Raw genomic sequence first — 23,193 nt, forward strand, 5'->3', positions numbered from 1 at the left:
ACCTTCCTATTTTCAGCTCCACATCTGTAAGTAAGCCTGACTGCAGTTAACTGCTTGGCAGAAGCTTATAGACCTGCCTGGAAGTTGCCGTTTTCGATTACAGAAGAGAGGAAACAAGAGTCAGACATGCTGCTGATTGAGAATCCCATATATTTCTTCCATCCTATGTCACACATGCATTTCAAAAAGGACAACCCACTCACCCAGGAACAAGCTCTTGAAAGACCTGCACAACGCATAAACTGTTTTGGACAAGACAAACAGATCTACCCTCCCCAAGGTGGTGACAAAGGAGGAGGAAGACAAATTTACACTTAAAAGGTTCTCCATGGATTACTCCTGAAAAGGAAACAAAAGCTATTCTGGAGCACAAGGAACTAAAGCCACTCACTCTCCCCTGTCTAATTTTGTTTGTTAATTTTTGAATTATTTTGTTTTGAAGCACACCCACTGTATGTTATGGAGGTTCATCCAAAATACAGGAAGGGTCTGCAGTAGGAAGCGCTCTAAATACATCACCATGCCTCAGATCTGTACTTTGCAACAGCGTCAGTACCCTTACAGCTTTTCATTCTGGAACACAGCATAGGAAAAGGAGAGAGAGATTTTAATTGTTCTTGCTGAGTGAGAAACAAAAGCAAGCCAGATGAAGTTGAAATCAAAGGCGGCAGCACAGAACCCCACTCATCAAACTCTGTCCAAGGACCACATCTCCATCAGCCTGGCAGAGCTGCACTCCCTGCTTTAAGTTCCTAAAGATGCTGCCAAGCAACCTAACAGCCACAGGATGGGCTGGCTGCAGCTCCACAGCGATACCAGATCAAAGTTCTGATCAAATGGTTCTATGCATAAATGGTGTACAGATGTGGCCATTTCAGAATATGCAGTGCTCTGCAGAGCACACTTGAAATAACACACTTTAATAATAATAGTTATTGAAATGGCCTGAACTTCCCCTCCATTCTGCCCCTTAGACAACTCAAGTTACAGCACACTGGGTGCCCTCCTAATAGTTTCTGGTCCTGCACCCCCCAAGGAAACAGAAGTGGGGTTGTGTCAAGAGGATCCTGCCAGCTACTGGGACAGGCAGAAGTTATCTGCAATCCCAAAACGTTGAACTGCAATATGCCATCACTGAATTTGAGCTAAGTGTCCTATATTGTCCTTGCAATTGTATACCAAATGTCCCCGCATTGTATACCTACTACCTCCAAGAGAACAGCAGACTGACCCCACAAAATAACTCTGGCTACCTGATGTGGCCACATCCTTAAAAATGACTGAAGCTGTGTTCTAACAGAAAAGAGGAACCTGAATGAGTCTGCCAGCCACGTTAGTGCCAAAAGAGAGGCCTGGCATGCTTAATCCTCCAGCGCACTGGTGGAGAAGATAGATTCCCACCTCAGCTCTCACATTAATCTCCTATCACTGCAGGACTTCAGACACCTTCCGCACTGTAATTACTTATCCTTACCAACCTTTTAACTTAAGGTAACTACATTATCCCCATTATCCAGCTTGGACTGGCCATGTATACGCAAAAATTATGCTGCAAAAAAAGGGAACAGAATCTGGTGTCGCAAATCCCAAGCCTATGCTATCTTACCTTCTCTTTCTTGTGAAGCCTTTTTCCAAAGTAAATTGCTACATAAAAAGTTCAGACCTTTCTTTCTTATACACACACACACACACACACACTTTTGTTAACTTTTCAAGTCACTGTATCTGTGGAATGCTGGAAGAAGAGAACAATTTAAATTTTATCCCAAAAATTACATTAGCTTCAAAACAGTCTAAAAAAGGAAGTAAAGTCAGGAATGCCATGTTTGTTTTGCACTTTAAGCAATTACAAAAGAGAAAAAATAGCACCAAGGAGCAAAAATGCTACCCTGTCCTTACAGGTACAAATAAGGCAGAGAAGACAGGTGAGGTAACAGTTCAACCAGTGTCCCCTTGAAGGGCAGGTCAGGAAAGCAATCAGTCAAGGCTTCTTCACACAGAGTTTCTTGGCCTGCTTTTTAAGTTCTCACACACACCTGGCAACATTTGAAGAAAGGAGATACCTTCCTTTTCAGAACTCACAGTTGTTCTCTCAGATAAGAGCTGTTTTTACCCACAGATTACTTTGAGAGGCCACAGGTGAACAAGATGATGATTTGTGCCTTTCATACCAGCGAGGGGGAAAGTCAGCTAAGTCATTTCATCATTAGATGTTGCATATTTGTCAGGACATTAAACAGAGGACAAGGTCACCTGTGTTACCAAGCTGGGCACACACTTACTATCTCCAAGAATCAGCTCGACTTCCTCATCAGCATCAGAATCTTCATCTTCACCCTCATCTCCCTCTTCCAGGAGGTTGGCAAGCTCCTCATCATCGGAGGGAGAAAAGTCATTTTCCCCATCCTCACCAGCATTCTCATTGTTCTCATCCTCCTCCAGCTCAGCCTCCAGCAGCTGGTCCGTATCTAGTTCATCAAGGTCATCTGTGTCATCATCATCTTCATCATCATCTTCTTCCTCTTGCTCTTCTTCCTCCTATAAGACAGCAAAAATAGTCCATTGCAGACATTAAAATACATGTAAAATGGAATAAGAATAATTGAAGAACACATACCTAGAGTTTTCACTTCTCCCCATATCCAGACATCACACATTACAAACACTTTGCCCATTGCCTATATAAACACTTTCTCTCCACAACTACAGAACATGACACATGCTAGATCATTTGCAGGCCTGCAAATTCTTATCTGCAAAATGCTGGTGCAACACAGGTACCATTGGCTTAAGCTCCTCTCCAATACTGGCCATCAACATGTGTCACTACAATGCACTCTTGAGAAGGACATGCGGTAAGACCCGTTAATCCATGGCTTTGTTGCTAGTCTTGTACAAACTGCTTTCGTTTCAACTGGACCAAAACCTATACTTTGAATCAAACAGCACACAGCATAGGATGTCCAGTCTCTCAGTCATTCCTGATTTAGACGAGATGTAAAATGTAAGGAAAGATACTATTAGCCTAAACCAATCCCTGAATCACTCAGCTTCAGGCCAAAGAACTGTGTAAAGCAGCTCAGAAGTCTCATCTTTGGCATTTACCTGTGGATCAAGATCTTCCTCTATCAAACTGTAAGAATTTGCATTCAATAAAGCATCTGAATTCCTCATTGTACATATCAAATCCAGAAATCCATGTCTAGTGGATAAAACTGAGTGGGAAGAAGCTACTACAGTCCTACCATACTTCCCAACCAACGAGAAGCCAAAAAGTGCCATCACAAGCCAAGCTCCAGGAAGTCTTCAAGACTCAAAGAAAGGGTTCAATATGCCTGCAATTCTCCTCACCATCACACCCTTTTTCTCTAACAGAATGCTGTCATGTGGCAGGAAGACAACTCTCAAGTCATTCAGTCTTAACTGCTCCTTTGTTTTGGGAAGGAACACATTTTGCAAAATTATGAAGCAGTTAATATAGATATTTAACAACCCACTTCAAGGGTTAGTTTGGTCCTCAAGCTCACCACACCCACACTGTGCTGTTTTAGACTACTATATTTTCAGATCTAAAAGGACAGAGGAAAGAGACCTTACTGTTATCTCCCCCACGAACTTTTTCTTCAGTCAGTGTCATAAAAAAAATAATCCACCACACCTACACAAATCCAACACCTGTCACAGGCAAAAGAAACAAGGCCAAAAGGCCGGGGCAAATTTTATTGTTTCTTCACTTGCAAAAGGCAGCCAAGTCTCCTCTATTGACCAGAAGTGCTGTGTTATTTAAATATTACAGTATAAAAGCATTTGGTTTGCTACACACAGTTTTCTTTCTGAAAGAGCTTACATTAAGTATAAAATTAAAACAACCTGTATTAAAGCCTATGCTTATTTTAGGCAATCACAAACTTTACTTTGAGTCAATGAGTCCTCAAACAAACCGACATTGCTTTTTGAATTGTATAGACACTGGGAGAGGAAATATCTTACTTCCAGTTCACAGTTTGAAACTGCAGTGCCATACTGAGTCTAATTTTCCATAAAATATATTGAATTGAGTATAAAAGCTTTTGCCTTAATAACTTCTGTGCTATGCACTATCTTCAGAGAGACCAATGTCTTAAACTTTATTACTCTATTCAGAATTGAAAAACTGATTAAAAACTGAAAAGGTAGGAGAGTTTATTTTCCTTTTTTAGTTTCTAAAGAACTTTGAAACTGGAAAGGAAGTGATCAATTTATTTTAAAAGCTTGGAAAAATTAAGCCAAGTTTTTCAGTGTCTGGAGATAGGACACAACTATAGACATTAGGAAAAAAGTGTATTGTCTATAAGATTCATTTAGAGTCTGTGTAGTTGAAACCTAAAGGATTCCAAAATTAGTTAGGTACCCTTAGTTTCCACGTCTGTGAAATTTCTGAAAGCATTTTTTTCCTAAATATCTAGCCCACAATGACTTAAAAGAAAATGCCAAAACTACTGAATTTTATTATGTTTCACATTTAATGTATTTATTTGAAATTGAAATATTATTTTATCAACATTTCAGCCATTCAAGATGAAGGCAAGGCATATATAGCAATATCATCCTTCAAATACAGGATGAAATGAAATACAGTTGTATAAAGCTAAAGATTTCTTCTGGCTGACAAGAATAAACACCAAATTACACAGAAAGGGTGTGTATTTAGCTGCAAATTAACTTTAAAGGATTATACCAACCTGTGAGGAAAAAATCCATTGTGAAACTACAAACAGCAACAGAATCCTAGAGAACTGAAATCAATCTTTCCACCTTTTCAGTTTAAATTACTTAATCTGAAGTAGCCAATTAGAATCGGGCCACACATTTAAAAAACACCTAAGACCAGTTAAGATGTGATCTAAATTATACCTGTCCTTGGTAAACCAGAAAATAGCGTGAAAACCACACATGCGTACGCGATAAGAGTGCGACATGTGCACAGTGCACGTCCTTACTGAGCTGAATGAGTGACACAACACAGTTCAAAAAGAGTGATCTCAATTAGTGAGAAACCTGTACCTTATCATGTCTTAAAGAACACAAACAGGAACCTGGAAACTGTGATGCTTCTGCTAAGTAACAGGCTAGTTCTGCATTAGCTTCTGAATAATCTCCAAGCACAAACCCCTGCAGGCACACTGCAGTACTCTAGTCTAGAAACACAAGGCTTGCATGTATGTGGTGAGATCTGTCTTAAGAAAGCACAGTGAGCTTCTGCACCCAAAACCAATCTGCGGGACATACAGCTGAGAAAGGTGTGAGAAAATACCCGGTGGAGTGTAACACCATCATATGTAAGTGATACCCAGTTTGTTAATGGGTATCTAGGCTGTATCCGCATCGGATACCACAACTGTGTCATATAAGGGATCCATATACAGATAAAAAACTGCACGCTTCCCCAGTGACTCATTCAGGATGCTTGTATAAGAGCAGTGAAAAAACTCCCTGTGCAACGTCACAAGGGAAGACAGGCGGAACAGTTATTCCAAACCGTATGTGGATTTGTGGAGGAAAAAACTGCAAAAGCAAGCTCCTACCTACTTATCAGTAGTTCCCAAGAGCTTTGGGCAATGACACAGGTGCTGCTGGAAAAAAGAACCGCCATACACATCTATGCAAAACAAGCATGCACCTGTGCTTGTCTTCCTCACTGGCATAAACTGACCCACAGAACCCATGGACCAGCACATTCCATATGACTTAATATCAAGGAATTGTTTTAGCCATCACTAATTCCTTTAGATGCCTTAAAGATACTCTTCTAGTTGAGTTGTTCTCTGTAAAAGCTGCTTAGATCAGAACTTCAACTGTTCACGGAGCCCTCGCATTCCTCCTCTGCCTCCTTAGCAAATACTCTCTTCCCTCTCCAACAGAAGCCACATATCTTTACAGAAGGCACAAGGGTAGTATTGTAGAATCACGAACTGACCATCTCAAAACCTTCCCTGTGTAAAACATTTTACCTCACTATCAGCACTCTGACTCACTGCCTGGTATTTGTGTGTGCCTGCTCTACGGCTAGGTGCACTATTATTCCAATACAGCCAGACCGAAACCCTATCTTCCTATGCAATTCATTTAAGATTACAAACAATGCCAACCTGAGGCTATAATGGAGGAAAAAGGATCTAATGCTCCCTTTTAAGTAGAGCAGGCAACACTCAGAGGGCCATGATGGAGCCCAGGTTTTAAATTAAGGATGCCACATTGCTACCCGTTTAGTTACACAGTGATTCAGGTATATTAACTGCTTGTAGATACCTAAACTTAGGATTAATTTAAGGGAGCTTTACCTTGATAGATGCCAAGAGTAGAACAATTTAATGTAGAGTACCCATTGACCCCTAACGAAACTCAAATTTGTAATTATATATTATATAGATATGTATTAATTTTATTATTATATATAGTAGTAAATACGAATACTAGGGGTTTTCTATGTTATCTTCACAATACTGTACCAGGGTTACTTTTCTTCATGTCCAGCATACACAGATGTCACTACATAACAGCTGCAATGCAGAGGGCATTTTAGTATCAACGTACCTGAATGGCCAACTCGTCCTGCTCTTCAGAACACAGTATCGCAATTATTAAATTAAACAAATTAATTATTAAATTAAATTAAAATAAAGGAATTTTAAGCTGGGAAACACCCACCCTGTTTCATACACAAAATGGCTTCCTGGCCCCACTTCTCTGCATAAGTACTGACGGGGCTGACTTCACCCCAGTTAAAGCAAAAAGACTGCAAAAATAAGGCAATGAACAAAGACAAAGATGACGATTTAAAGTAAACAAGAGCACAAACCAAAACCCCAGTTATAATTATAAGGGGATATAGCAAATAAGGAGGCTGCACCTTTAGTGCGGAATAGCTATCCACAGATGTAAGTAGGATGTCCACACAGGGACAGGCCCCCGTTTAACACAGAAATTGTTTGACTCAACTGAAGAGTTAATTTGACTCAACTAATAAAGATTAGTTGAGGCTGAAAAAGACCACCTATACAAAGGGTTTGTATCAGTTTAACTCAAAAAGTCTTAAGAATGTGGGTCAGCAATGTGTAGTATCATCAGTTACACGCTTTAGACAAGTACAAAGGATGCAGGAACTATCAGTTCTTCTAGGGTAAGATTGCCAAACAGGACAATTAACTCACTATCTCACCAAAATTCACTAACTCACACGTTAACACATAAATAGCTTCAACAGAGTCTATGACACTGGAACTACTTTGAGAATGATAAACAGAGCAAAAGTGATTCACAGCAGCTTTTTAACATGCCTGCATACAGGCAGATTTACAGAGATGTAGTAGTACAAGAAAAGATGGACATTAACTTACACAGAATCAGAAAAGTTGATTACATAGCAAAGGATAATCTCAAAATCATCTCAAAGCAAATTACTGGTAACTTAACTCTACTATCAGTTTGCGATCTTATGTAAAGGTTCAGAAAGCCAAGTAAATAAATGATAAATTAATTGAATCAAATAACTACAAAGCAAAAAACTAAACAACATCCCCTAAAGGAATGACATATATAGGGGTGGCAGCACTGTAGCAAAAAAATGCTTGACCTAATTCTTCAGGTACCTAGTATTTACAGCCCCTTCAGAGCTTAGTAAATACCCTTTGCTCTTATTCATGCATTTGTATTTTCTTCCATATTGTTCTCTGATGCACATTTGCATGCACTTCACAGACTTTCATCATTACCATAGACTTTCTTGCTGTTCCCCTTTACCCATTCATTTTGCACATACAGAATTCACAAAATTTGTCTTTTTGGGTAGCACAGGTTATTGATACTTAATATATTCACCAGTGTTCACCTCTCAAAAAACATTCAAAGGCTCAGGAAAACTCAGTCTTTCACTTACTCAAACTCTGATGCAAAATATGTTAACATAAGGCAGAACTTTCATTTTTTAACACTTCTGCACTGTATTTTAAATCAGTGTATGTACAAAGTGCTTTCAGGAAGTCTAGCTTACAGCACTGCAGATCTGCAGTACATAAAAATATACCACCTTGCTTTATAAGCACTATTAAGGCTTTTTATGGAGTTTTACATTTCTTGAATCCAAAATTTTTTTTATGACCAATGAACTGAATTTGAGACTTCTCAACTGCAGATTACATAAGGTCTCAAATTTACACTAGGCTGCCTGTGAGCTGCCAAGAGAAGATCCCACAGGTCTTTTTCAATTGTCAATACTAACTCAGTTTTGGGATTTAAAGGTCACTCATTTTTTGCTCATTTGATGTAGTTTCAGCTGCTGCAAAAAGCTTCATCTTTTCATGTAACACCCCATTCACTTTTTCTTCCTCTACTAGGAACTGATTCACAGTTCAAAACAAGTATTTACATCAATAGTTCTCTGCCCAACTTCCTCTGTTACTGCCCTATGAACTGTTCAGCTGGCATCATCTTACAGCTGCTCCTTCCCCAGCCCCACACTCGCCTCCTATCATCTCTTCCCAGTCAACACCTCTCACCTGCAGATGCTTTCCGGCAACAGCCCCTTCCTCTGAAAATACAATCTCTACTGCACCTCTCAGTTTGAATCACGTTATATGGTATTACTCTAACTATTCTTATTTTCATCTATGAGGCTGCCTTTTCTCTACCTGCAAAACAGGTAATCAAATGTCAGTGAAGCTTTTCCCACTTTTTCAAATCTTTCAGCTCATACTTAATTCACTTCTGGCTACTTGTAGCTAAGTCTAATCACCTGCTGGTAAGCATCTGCTTCTATAAACTGTTTATTTTCTCTAGTCTGTCTTTTTTTTGGTAAAGCAATTAATTTTTCCCAGAGTCTTCTTATTTGGGTCAATTTATTTGCTTTTGCAAATAAAGTAAATAAAACTACCTGCTAGTTTACTCCTTCCTCTCTTTCACCCTCCTCCCCCAAGCTTCTTCTAGAGAAAAGCAAACTCATTTTTAGTAATGTGGTCTCTTCCAAATGATCAGTATTATTTTAATTACTACCTATTTCCAGCATGGAAGGGGCTTTCCTTTCATAAAAAAGAACATACAATCGTTGTTCAAATACAAGTTTACTGAAGAATGTTCCACTCCAGAGGAGTAAGTCTCTCCTTGTTGTAGTAATCTATCTTTCTCCATAGACAGTCCCCTTGCCATATCTTCTGACAATTGTTCTCTTCGCTTCTAAAGCATCTGTGTAGCATATTGGTACTTTCTGATCCTTTGCGCTATGCAATTCTCAGGAGTGACAATGTCTGGTTTTCAGTCACTTAAGAGTTTCTATCCAATTCCTTCCCCTGACACTTCTTAACACTCTCTCAACAACAGGCAGTGGAAAAAGCTTAAATATAGCCAACAGTCCCTCTAGGGTGTCAAGCATGTCAGGAATTATACATCCTAGATTACCTAGTCTCCATCCTTCCCCTCAGCTAGCATGCCCAAACTCACTTCTTATTATCATACCATTAAATTAATTTTAAGTACTCATCTCCTTCACAGTACCGGGCTGCACCTACTTTTACCTTCTTGGCTACTTCAGTGTTACAATTTCTACTTCTTCACAGCCATTAATGAGGTCACAGAACTAAAAACGTAGAAGCCTGGGAATGTGCAGAAGTTACTATATGTAGCAAGCAAGGAATCTTACCATAGGCTTCTATGCAGATGTAGGTATGTGCAGATTTAATACAGGAAACAGCATACAGCACACAGTATGTCACAGAGGCAAAACATGGAGTGAAGAAATAAAAAAGCAGTTATTCTTTTAGTCTATGTAAGTAGGTTTAGCTTGTCTAACAATGACTACTTACCTGTGATGAATGAAAAAACATCCATGACAAACAAAACCTTTAAAGCAACTAGGCCTCTGTCAGATTGGTGACTCTTTTAACCAATATTCTGGTTTTGCCTATGAAATGGTTTCCTTGTAATATGACTGTATGTCATATGATGATAAACTCCAGAGTCACTGTCCTCTTTGAGGCATGTGCAAGTCACCATTTCACAGCTGATATATTCCTTAATGCTAGGGATAAATGTGATTATTCTAATGTGACTATTCTATTCTCTGTGCTCTAGGGCTCAAATAATACAAGTCCAGAAGTAGGTCCAATTTCTGAATCAGCTTCTCACTGATCTCACACTCACTCACAAAAATAAGCCCATTCCTTTAATTGCATGACAAAAAACAATAGCGTGTAAAGGAATTCCAAAGTTTGGCAGGTAAATGAACTCTCCTTCTATGGACAAGAATTTGTTCCTTTATTTTCTCAAGCTTCTGACTGACATTTCTCATCACAGTTGAGGCAGTTTTTATTTTCTTGGATCCCAACTACTCTGGGAATTCTAGAAAGATGTGCTAGGTGAGAGGAAGTCAACCTTTGACTTCTGTTACTGAACAGGCAGAATATGCTTTTATCTCTGCTGAAGCTGTTTTACTCCATAATACTAGGTCTAGCCTTCAGAAAACTCCAATTACTTTTCCCTTTCCAAGAATTTCCTCTGTTTGCACTAACTGACAGCTAGTGAAACTAGATTCTGAAACAGCACAACAGGCTGAAGCAGTAACAGTTATTTACTACTATCTAAAAATGTGGTAAGAAGTACAGGTACTGGGAAAATGGGAAAACTTTTTTTTAAAGTATCTGTTTTGGAGAATGCCTACTCAATAGATGTGTTATATAAACAGGCCTTTGATGGAAACCACTCTTTACTTAGCCTCCCCAGCTGCAACTAAGTTCAAAGATTCCTATTAAAGTGTGCAGTAAACACCCGTATTATTATCAGTTGAGACATTTGTCTGAAAATATTTGTTCCCAGCTATTATCCTGTAAACCATTTCATCTTGAGCAAGATTACAAAAAAACCATATCTTCAAATGTCACAGGAACAGCTCCTGAAAAACTAAGCGTCCCTGACAACGTAAATCATTCTAGGGAGCTTGTAGTGGCAAAGCACCACCATGGTCTGGTGGTTCTCAAATACATGTACCAATATGGATTAAGGTTTGCTAGGCAAAAAACCCCACAAATAAGTATCCACATGAAAACAAGCTTATATCAAACCAACAGCAATAAAAGAAGTACAGTGGAATTGCTGTTGCAGGCAGATAGAGGGACAGTCCTTAAATAAAAGTAGAAACTGGGATCACAAAGACCCCATTGGAAGCTGAGGAAAAACTTCCTCCATCTTGACTAAACCACATGTTAGAATAATGATTTTCTTCCAAGTCTTTGCCTTATCTCCAAAGCTTTAATTTCATATGACCTAGAATTTTCTAAACCAATGCAAAAAGACAAATTACACACCTACCATCACCATTTCGATAGCCCAGAAGCACTGCAGGATAATTAACAGTTCTTCAGTTCTGGCAAAAGAAGTAGAACACACTTTATAGGACAGGGACAGCTAGGTGAAGCAATCTGCTGCTGAAGCCATAAACCTCTCCGAACATGACAGTAACTGACAATACTACTTGAGCCTCACAGATGCAACATCATCCACATCATGTACCACAGAAAAAATATAGGCCTCAAAGAATTAATATGGAAAGAAAAACTAAAATAAAGAGGTAAAAAAGCACAGACTGAAAATCCTGTAATCCATTCATAAGATCATGTCATCCAGACTTAAGTTTCACAGTTTTGAGTCTACTCTGTGGTCAGCCAGTTCCCTCGGTTTTAGTCTTTCTGATCACTTAATATTACTGAAGTCTCCTTTTCCAGCCCGTAGCAACTGCCATCTGCCATTTCTAGGCCAGATCAGTATGTTCACTTTCTTTTGCGCCATTTCCTCTGAAATTCCTGGTATGCCTCACTACAGAAGACAGTAGATTACTGAGTGAAACAGGGGATACTGGTGAGCCAAAGAAAGGGAAATAAATAAGAATTAAGCAAGCTAACAACCAAAAGATGGTCCAGCATCTGTACCAGTAGCTCAGATACCCATCTTATTTTGGCTAAGTCTAACTCTGAAGGAGTATATCAAAACAGTGGCAAATACAAGAGGAAGAGGAGGAGGAGCTTGCTGCAGCACTGAAGAATAACAAACTCTGCCTGTTTCCACATAGACTGAACATAGTTTTGCAAATACTTGAGAGTGAGACTGTGGGTCACTGATGGACCTGTTTAGATACTCACCTAGCAGTGAAATAATACACAAAACTCATGAAAGTTCAAGGCAGAAAGACTAGTGTTTTGTGGAGTAAAGCATCCAACAAAAAAAGCTCACAATCCGGCTCTTGCTAAGCATGTTACATCTTCACTTTCCCTCAGTTATCATACTAAGTACAGACCACAGAATATCAATATCGGTTTAGCATTTGTTCTGTTTAAGAAGGCTTGATAACTCTGGATTACGGGCCATAACTAGGAAAAAGCAGCTTTCCAGAGATCTTGTACGAAAGACTAGTATAACAGCCAAGGAAGAACCCAGCTACAGTGGTGCTATTCTCAGGTATTTCAAACAAAACCATAAACATTTACTGCAGCAGCACCATGCACAAGACAGCTAAGTCAGCCTGATCATTTAATTTGAGGGTAACTTACGTAACAGATCAGTTGATTTTACAAGGTTTGGTTTGAGAAAGTGGGAGTAATATAGTTGTTTTGTTTCTTCACTTAAATCAGAGAAGGAGTTGAGATATCTATAGGCCAGCTATACCTGCTAGGTTCGTTTTACGGACTCAGTCTTTTGCTTCTCAAAAATCTGTCACAGGGCTATCAGTTGACACTTGTCAAAACTGACATCATGAGGCATCAACTGACATCAAAATGTAAAGTAAAAAATGTCAGGCACATTTCTTAACTTGTCTCAAGCACAATTTTTAAAGCAATTTTTTTCTGCACACATGACTTCCAAGCAAGACTTGCCTGTCAAACATGCTTCTATTTGAGTACTTATTACTTTCTGTACAGGCAAAAAACTGTACTGGTGGACTCATGTAGATCATATACAAAGATATACATATGCATAAAGTCAAGGTGTGAAGATGCAGGGACCAAACAGATTAATATCTGCTCTAAAAATCTTGACCAAAGAGATACCAGATCAGTGTTGATTCACATGGATTTCCCCCAACACCACTTTCATGAAAAACCATCAGAAAGCATCTTCTCTTACTCAGAAAATGTGTTAGAATATCTGTGAGAAGACCCAACAAGTTTGAAAGCTTATTTCCAATTTTTCAAAGCCAAAACAGAAACTAACTAGAGAACTAAAAAAAAAAAACCCACAAAAAAACCCCCAGAAAAACAGAAAACTAACAGAAAAACAGAAACTAACTAGGAAAGTAGTAAACACCTACATATGTGCAAGCATATGTATACAGAGAAAACTCCTGTTCATCAGGAAACAATTACTCTTGTTGGCCTTAACAGCCAAGTGTACCAGAGAGATTCCGTTTTTATTCTGGAAAACCTCTACTCATTCTAGCTCAATGCTGGATGTCTCTATGGAGACAAAAGCTGTATTTTGTCTAGACTAGAACAAACCTGGAGGAACAGCAGTGAACAGCTATGGGACAGAGAACAACAAGTTTAGTTTATGTTTTGCTAAATATATATAGACTGAATTGAATCTGGGTTCATAACTGTTGTTTATATTAAAACCAAACCTCTCTTACTAAAGAAACTTGATTGTAACCATCCCTAAAAGTTACTGTCTAGGAAACACCTATACATCCCAGAAATTAAGACCATAAAAAGCAGCCATTATGCATACCAACTAGTCACTCCTAGCTTGCAAATTGATCCCGCAGCTGCTTGCTTTGAATACTCCTTAAGTTTTACAGAAAAGCTTTTAGCATACTTAAATTCTACCAAGGGCCACCTCCATTTGAGGATAGAAAGAGTCCTCAGTCACATTTGATGGATGATGGATAAAATACCTTATCTCTGCTTGGTACCTAGTGTTACAGCCTGGAACGAACAGCATCCAGACTGAGTCCTCTTATACAAATACAGATCTCCACTTAAGTCAACACTTACCAGCGATAGCACAAAACAGTGTCTTGATAGCTGCTTAGTTAATCATTGTACAATGCAAAAATCAATTTCTGCTATAAACTATTTTTTGAGATTTTCTAAAGAAAATGTGAACAAGCTTATGAAAATATACGGAATGTGAATAAAAACAGTGGAAGCAGAGACAAAAATAGAAACTATTGTCTGAGGCAAGCACTGGATGTCTAGAAAGTAGAAACACTTTGGAAGGAGCAGTAATTTCCCCCCACTTCATTGCTTCCCAAGGAATTCTACTCTTCCTCCATCCTAAAAGTTCCTAAACTGAATCCATCCAATCTAGGGATGGCAACAACAACTGATGATTTCATAAAAATGCCAAGACTTCAACTGCAACCTTGTAGCACATGGGAGGACAGGGCAGCAAACTGTGCATGCAAAATAGAACTACTGCTTTCTCTTCAGAATCACAGTAAAATTGTAAGAGTAACAACTAACTACAAAGAAAACTACTCTTTCCCAGGATCCACTATCCAGTCTTCTGAACTACGAAGTAGAAGTTTTAACCTAGCAACAGGAAGATTCAGAGACAGAAAGGGTATCAGAAATCCAGCTTTCCACAGAGTCTGGAGAAAAAAAAAAACCCACCAAAATATTACCTTCTGGCATTCTTTGGAAAAAGGTGAAGTCAGCTTTTCTCACAGGAGATACAAATACATGATTTACTAGAATGCAGACACCAAAGAGCAGAGAATAATGCATTTAAAATCTTTAGGCAATTGAAGCATAAGGTCTTTGCCTGTTCAAAAAAAAAAAAGAAAAACCCCAACCACCTGACACCCAAAAACCTATAAATTTGTCTTTAGTTGTCATTGTACAGTAGTAAGTATTCTGTGCTACTATATATTCTACCAGCTGCACCCTGAGAAGCACTTATTGCAGTTCTTAATTCTTTTGTGAAGTTGCCAGAGACCAAAATGCTGATCTGAGAAAGAAAACCAACACATCCTAATACAAACCTACAGCTTTCTTTAAAATTCTTAAAACATTTTGCTGTGTAGAAGTACTGTGCAGTTTCACTGCATTAGTCACAACTTCTGTCTCAGTCAGAAACCGGTGACAGGTTATGCCCAGATATGAGACTTGGAATTGAATAGTGGGTGTCAAAATATTAAAAAAAACAAAGACAAACGAACAGAACAAACAGCAAAGTTTTGCTCAAGATTGAAACACTTAGGGAAATTAATAAATAAACTATAAATTATCATGTCAGTTTACAGTGCACGAAGTTACTGTTCACACAGGTTCTGCATAGACAGTCGTGGTTTACACTGACAGTAAAGGGATCTACTTCACATTAGGGGAGACCAAATGAGGCGTCTGTACTTTGTGGGTAATAAATGAACGCCAGTGGCCTCTCCCATGTAGACAGCTAACAGCTACTCTTGAACAACCAGATTAATGCTATAGTTCTCACCTGATCTTCTTCTTCATCCTCTTCATCTTCTGCCAAACGCTGCCTGCCCACTTCATACAGTCTGCAAACTGTATCCATGTTCATGGCATCCATGCTCCCTTGATTCTGATGAGGATATGCACACACAGCAGTTAGCCCCAGGAATTAAGCTCAGCATTCATGTTCAATGCTATATCTGATCTCAATTACAGAAACATTACCAAAATCCTTCCCTCCCATTTGCTAGCAGCAGTACAATTATGACTAAAAATGAGTCTTTTCTGTTTCAATGACCAGTCCAGGAGTGATGTAAATACCTGCTTTCTGCTCCTGTTATACACAAGTCACACTTTTACTAGGAGACTTAAAAAAACCTTTACTGGATCCTTAACATGCTTTGTGTTAGTTCTCACCTAAGCACACACAGCTTTCTTTCAAATTTGCCTCCCTATTATATCATTGAACCATATGCCTTGACAGAATGCTAAAAGCTGTCATATAGCAAGAGTTCCAGAAGACAACAGTCTGACACCCCAGCAACCACTGCTGCCACGTGCCCTGAGGTAACATTTCAAATTGCTCCTATAAAAAAAAAAATTCCTATCTTGGCCTCACAACCTTGACAACTTCAACTTCACTAGTTAAACATGAAGCTTGCCCTACTACAAATTCTTGACTCCTTGTTTTTTTTGGTCTGTAAGGATCAGTGGTTCAGGGTATTAGGTCAACAGGACTTTAAATTAGTCAATACACATACACAGTTAGGTTCAAGAAATTGGGTACTGACAACATATTATTGGGAAGGGAACTGGAGCCATTAGTTTGATTTGACTTCCCCCCTAACAAACCAGAAATTCCACTCAGTAATTTTTGCTTCAAATCCTTAGCTTCTGGGATGTTGCTAAGAAGACAAGTGAAAAAGGAAGGAACAATGATTCACAGAAAAGCTCCACGGGAAGCCCCAGGAAGATTGCATTTCCCAGTTATTTGATACAGTGTAAATTTTAATAGGAAATTCTTGCTATAAATAGGAAAAAAAATGCATTTCTCTCTATGTTTATGAGAAGGAAAACCAAAGTGGGAAGTATTTGAAGAAGAAAGGCAAATGTGTTTGGAAGGAATCAAAGGCAGGAAAATTAAACTGCTGTGGGTGGACAACAACAAAAAAATCATCATCTTTACCATCAAAACACTGCTTAGCACATGAATTTAGCAGTAGGAACTCCAGAATCATCAGTTCTGAAGGTTTTAAAGAGAGTCAAAAACCACTGCACTTAGACCACAGCTACAGAGACTAGAGTTCATTGTTAGTTCCTTTACCTCAATGACAGCCAGATAGCAGTCCTTGCTGTCTGTGCACAAGTCAAAGATATTCCGCTTTACATCTATGGTAGCTGGAAAACATCACAAAACAAACTCAGTGGTTAACTGCATATTACTTAATGCTTGCTCAAAGAAGAGACCTAACGGTTTGTGTCTAAAAGCAAATGATAAAGTGTTGGGATGAGAAACAACAGCTGAAATAAAAGTAAAATGAACATTTGTAACTAATTCAACCTGTACTAAAGAATAGAAATGTTGGACACTGTCATAAAAAAACAGTCAGTTAAGTTCTTAACTTGCTCTGCACAGTGCCTCCTCTCTTCATAATACATTTATTGGCTTCTCTAAGCATAGTAACAGATAATCTACCAGGGTAGGTGGCAACCAAGGAACTGAGTTGAGAGCCATGTCTCCTTTCAATAGCAAAAGCCACATTTTTTATGTCTGTAGCAGCAACTAGCTTAACTTCAGGAGCTTTGCAAGCTGGAGGCCAAACTGACAGTATTTTGAACTACTAGCATGGGGAAATGCTGTTGGGAAAAGGAAAGGAAAGGAAAAAAAAAAAAAAAAAAAGGCCCTTCCTGAAATGAGACCAATCATATCTTGGCCAAATGATATCTCAGATTATGCCCTACTTGGAAAGGGGAAAGGAAAATAAAGCCAGAACTGCTGAACAGTAGCAAGTAAGGCAATCACACGCTGAACAGGTTATGATACCTGAACCTATTTCACTGCTAAAATGCAACTCTTGTGCTTCTATCAGAACAGGTCATAGCAGAATTTGTTCTGTCACACATGCAAAGGAGAGGAGGAAGTGAATGTTACTAAGCAGAACTTTCAATAAACCTTCAAGCCACCAGACCAAGCTATTTGCTCCTCTCTTACTCTTACCTATAGGTTTATAATCAGTTGCATTAAATGTCCTGAAAGAAGAGCCAAAGGGACTTCTCATTCTCTCCTCCAGAAGGTCATCTTCATCATCTGCCTGCAACATAGCTGATACAAGGAAAGATTATTCCACAAATCCACCTTCCATTCATCACTATTGTTAATAAACTTAAGATCAAACCAGACTCTGACATGAATTTTCTTTTTATTTAGTAGCCTGGCAGGATGCATTTAATATCTACTCTTCCAGGGCTGCTTTTATTTATACTGCAGATCATTGAAACTTAATACAGAGGACAAAATTATTTTCTCAAGCATCGTCAGATCTGCCGTTATACATATTTTCTTTTTCAATAGGTTGATTTTTAATCTCACAAATGAGTTGTGATATTGCTGATGTTAGAGAAAACTGTCTTTGTCAGCAATACATGTAGCATGAACATCCTGAAAAAATTCCAGTTCACACATGCCAGTAAGGCCTGGAGTTAGACAGACTCTCTGAAAGCTTCCAATTTCAATGAACAAGCATCTACTTATCTCAAACCAGAGCTGACCAAGAAGAGTCATATGAGACTGAGAAGTCCTACCTCCATACATAACTGTGCCAGTATAGTTGAAGACCACACGACACTGATCCAGTGCAGGTACTGTGTGTAACAAATGGAAAGTTCGGAGGTCCCACTGAAAAAATACAGGCTAAGGAGCAACAAACAATTCAAAGTTTTTATTTCCTTTTCAACACAGTGGCAAACAACTGATTAATTGCGTTCAAGAAACCTCATTGTCACTCTCTCACAAATATGACAGAACAAGAGTCAGATTCCAGCACCACAATTCTTTCCATGTGTTCCAAATGAAGAGGCTCTTACTCAAAATGTCATTGACAATCATGAGACATTACTGCAGTAGCTTCAAAGTTGATCTTGGTAAGGGATAGGAAGAGAGCAGAGGTACCACAGAGTATATTAGAAAAGAAAATCTCTTTTTCTCTCTCCATGCGTTAAGTATTTCCGCTAGGCTGTATCAGAGGTAGAATCTAGATTTACATTAGCTAGCTGCCTGACAGTCCCTACTCGATTCACAGATGAAAACTGTTGTTACCATACATAACCTGTAATACCAGTAGACCATTAATATAACTTCTGCAAACAGTTACTTGTTTTTCAACACAAGTTCTTTAGGTCCCAGCACATCAGTTACCACAGTGACCAAAGGATACAATTTCGGTGTTGACTATGACCTCTAGCCCATTGGGATGGAAAACACCACTGATGGTCATGTTGAATTTGTCAAACTTGTGGATGGCTTGTGCCGATCTGACATCCCAGAGGACACCATCATTTAGGACAAGGTCATCAGTGGGGTTAAAGGTGGCACAGTTCTTCTTGTAGTTGTTGGCAAGATCTGGGTTAAACAGAGTCAATAGCTTGTTGCCAGTCTGAATATCATAGATCTTTTAGATTAAAAGAAAAAGAAAGATTAGTCACAATTTGTAAGGTACCTGTACCTGAGCTCACCCCATGTTCCCCCTTCTAGATTGTTTCCAGAATCAACCCATTTCCCTTTTTGCTTTTTCATTTCAAGTTCTCACTTCCAAAGATAACCCTTCCTGCCAGTCCTTTAATAGTTTTTCACAGCTGGAACCAAGGCTCAAAACACATTTTGGCCAGTACTTAGCTTCCTGCAGGTTCACTGATACATTTCGATATGATCAGGATTAGTTTCAAAGAAGCTAACCCCATTAAGAAAAGTGGGCTGTGAAGCTGCAGTCGCAAGGTACCACTTAGCCAGAAACTAACTGCTTTCAGATTTGCAAAGTCCAAAGCATACAGTGAGGGGAAAAGCCAGAAACTATAGAAAAGGAGTTAGAATTCCTGGCATTGACACAGAAGGGCAACTTTCTGAGCTTTGCCCCAACAAACTGCTGGAAGGTAAAAAGGGCTTTAACAAGTACAAAGGTTTTATGACCAACTTCTCAGATAAATTTCATCTGTAACATCCCTCAGAGCCTAGCTCTCGTTCAAACTTACAGAGAGGAAAAAATTCTCTAGTATTGGAAAAGAAATCTGTTTACCAGATAAACACAATACACAAACTGATCTGAATTCCAGATAAACCCAAGTTAAAAACTGAGCAGGAACAGATAGTTTGCTTAAACAAATCAGGAACAATTAGTAAAATCATAAATAAATTCAATAACTTATGTTTTATGATGATTTTTTATGCAAATACTCTTTCAAAAGAGATTGTGCCTATAATGAATGCAAATTAGCACTGGGGAGAAGCAGAAACCCTCTGAAGCCTGCGCCTGTCAAATTTTCATTCATACAGAACACTACAAGAGCATTCTCTGAAAATACATTGGTGAAATTAAATTACCCAAAAGCAAACTGCAAATTTGGGGTGGCAAGAGGAGGACACTTAACAAGGACACTTTTAATGGGCCATTTCCCACAGCTGTTGACTGAGCTACTGTTTACAGTGAACTTTTGTTATTATTATTACTGAAAAATAAGGCAAAGGAGGAAACTTCAGGGGAGGGAGGGGAAGTTCTGGATGACCTCTCTCAAATGAGCAAAACAAAGCAGATTCTACAATTGCCCAGAATACTAACCACAGAGGCAACACACTGCACACTGCTTGTGCTACAGTTGATTTGGAATGGTCAAGTTTATACTCTCAGACACAGGGAGAAGTTATTTGACACTTTCAAAGCTTTCCCGCAAAGCCCCTTAGTTTATCAGTTACACAGAGCATCATTGCACCCAGATCTGTTAATAAATGTCCTGTGAAGAATTATATTCTTGTCACAGCTTCACAACCATGACCTTTACTGGTACTCACATGGGCAATATCTCCTTTTGTGCCAATGACCCTATCCTGAGAGTGCTTGCTGAACTCCACATAGTGGTCATCAGGGAAGGAATGCCTGTAGATAGAGTCAGAGAAATCAAAGAACTGCAGATTCAAACCACCTGTGTGAACCAAACACTACCCCAATGCCTCCAGCAGAGGTTTCAACAATGCAGAAAACTGAAAATGTAGAAAAGACTTTCCTTCACCATTGACCATGGCACACTACAATGCAAAAATGCTCCACTGGCATTTGCAGGGAAATATCTATTACAGACACAGCCTTTACAGCAGACCAGTGGAAAAAAACCAAAACAAAACACAAGCAACAAATTCGCAACTCATCATTAAATTACTACTGCAAGAGTCTGCCATAAACATAACACTTTTTAGAGGAGTGAGCAATGAATGGCATCATGAACGTTCAAATGCACGTGCAGGCCTGAAGCACGTTAAACGTTTTATCTGAAAAATCCCCTCTACCTGACCTAAAACAGGTCACACCAAAACTGTTGCTTACCGCTAAGGTAGACAACAGTCAAACCTTTTAAAAATGAAGAGCCTTCCACCCATTTTCTATGGGAAGGAACAACTGTAAATACTGAAATAAATTTAAAATAGCTTTATCCAGGTCTGAAATAGCTTGTATGCAGGTCTGAAAATTTCACCATGCAAATCACCATGCTAGTAAAATTCTGTAAGTGGCTACAGAAAGATTGTCAAGATGGTTTGCAAATATGAGAATAAAAATACAAACATACTTGTTTGCCTTAAGGGACAACGGCGATTTTACTGCTATATCTTGCATTAAATAGGGCTTTAGGTAGTTAGAACTTAGCAAAGCTGTCTGTACCCAATAAAATAGGGAAGATACTAACCATAAGAAAGGAAGCACATTTTATTTTTTTCCACAAGAGACAATATGAGAGCTGTGCTCTACTGTTCTCTCACAGAGTTTGTTGTTAAGAGTTTCTGCCTATATTGAATCGTTCTTCTAACAGCAATGTATCCCATAGCTGGATGAGAGTATACCTACTTCATATCAAAGACAGACTTCATTCCCCACAACGCAGACAGAGGTTGGCTCCACGTAGCAGATGTCAGCAATAAAGATCCATCCTGAATTTCCAGATGGGAGCGGAGGGGGAGGAAGGGAAAAGAATACCAGCAAAAACAGAGGTTATCAATTTACCTGTACACTTTAACTCACACTTACAAGATGAATTTAGGAACTATAGCAGATTTTGTGCTTACTATACTACTCCTATGAGGATAAGTCTAGGGATCTAATACTATGTATAATATAAAGAGCCCTTGGCAGACAAAGAAAAACATTACAGATAACAACAGGAACTATCTATGATGTTAATAGCAGATAAATCAGGATAATCCATGCCTGAACTTTGATGCCCTGTGAGTGGAGTTCATTCTGCTTATAAATCAGTTACCTTTTACTTCTTCCCAGAATCATGCCCCAAAAGATTTCTTTCTCCAAAGGGAGGATATATAAACTCTGATATCTTATCTCACATTTATCTTAAATAGTCAGTTTAAGCATTTTTCCACTTCCAGACATACATATTTATTAGTTATGAAGGCACACAGCCACTGTGCATCTTCTCTATTATCTTGGGAAGAAAAAAATACTTGTAGAACTCACAGACAGGGAGTATGCAAGTATTACAAGTATCTTAATGACAGGCATTGCAGGCCAGCCAGTAGGTGCGTTTTAGATTTACACACCCAGACAGGCCCAAAACATACCAGGGCTTAGGTTGTGAGAACTTCTAAAAACGTAGAACAGGTCTTTGATTACTTACCCTGGATGGCTCAAGGTGCGTGATGGCAGAGTTATGGCAGTTGTAACTGGCCTCTTCCTGTCCACTGAATACATTATAGAGTTTCAACTGCCCTGTGCAAGTACCCAGCATTAAGAATCGTTCTCTTGCAGAAAATGCACAACAGGTAAAGCCACTCTCATCCTCATTTGCTTCCCTGAACACAGAAATTGGACGGAACCTAGAGAAGGCAGAAATACAAGGGTCCCCCGAAAGAGAGAAGAAAAGCAAAACTGAATTGCCGTGTGACATTAAATCCAGTCCTTAAAAATCATATCAGTAACAGTTATAGCTTTATTCTAGAACAAGCTAAGTGTCAATTACAAGACTAGTCCTCAAGTGAGTAAGTTACAACATTTCAGGGTTTGTTTTGCACTATTAAGTACTTCCCTTAAAGCACATAATTAAGTTGAAGCACTTTGAGTCTATCTTCAAAGTTGGATTGATGGAAAACCTGCAATGCCATCATCTGGATAAGTACATACACACAAAAAAACTTTCTAACATTTCTGAAACACTCAACACAACAAGGCACGGCACATCAGCAAAATAACCTCCTGTCATCATAATCTCCCACGGTGATACTTGTTTCACTGTGAAAATGCTTTCATCTATACATCATCTTTTTTTCTTTTTTTTTTTTTTTTAAATAAACTTTACATCATCTTCCAATTTAACCTCAGCAAAGAAAGACCACATAAAAAGGCCAGCAACTTGCAGTGCTGCAGATTCATCTGCAAGAGCAAAAATACGGTTTCCACTGTCCTGCATCTGTCAGCCAACCAACCTCAAGGCTACGCTACACTCTCACGTAAACCTGGCATTACATACTTACCTTCCAAACAAGAACAAA

At 38.9% G+C, this 23,193-nt stretch overlaps 1 protein-coding gene across 2 annotated transcripts in view; it reads right to left on the minus strand.

The window, feature by feature from the left end:
- Nucleotides 1-23,193, minus strand: part of DCAF1 (DDB1 and CUL4 associated factor 1) — a 49,352-nt gene that overhangs the window by 2,558 nt on the left and 23,601 nt on the right. For both annotated transcript variants that reach the window (XM_082004473.1, XM_082004472.1), the window contains exons 14-22: nucleotides 22,323-22,521; nucleotides 21,539-21,621; nucleotides 20,494-20,578; nucleotides 18,869-19,102; nucleotides 18,237-18,330; nucleotides 17,653-17,757; nucleotides 16,759-16,832; nucleotides 15,460-15,564; nucleotides 2,283-2,538 (exon numbers count right to left, since the gene is read on the minus strand). In XM_082004473.1, coding sequence (XP_081860599.1) covers nucleotides 2,283-2,538; nucleotides 15,460-15,564; nucleotides 16,759-16,832; nucleotides 17,653-17,757; nucleotides 18,237-18,330; nucleotides 18,869-19,102; nucleotides 20,494-20,578; nucleotides 21,539-21,621; nucleotides 22,323-22,521 — 1,235 coding nt within the window. The remainder of the gene's footprint in view (nucleotides 1-2,282; nucleotides 2,539-15,459; nucleotides 15,565-16,758; nucleotides 16,833-17,652; nucleotides 17,758-18,236; nucleotides 18,331-18,868; nucleotides 19,103-20,493; nucleotides 20,579-21,538; nucleotides 21,622-22,322; nucleotides 22,522-23,193) is intronic.

This window comes from Phaethon aethereus (genome assembly GCF_964289735.1).
Source record: "Phaethon aethereus genome assembly, chromosome: 11".
NCBI lineage: Eukaryota > Metazoa > Chordata > Aves > Phaethontiformes > Phaethontidae > Phaethon > Phaethon aethereus.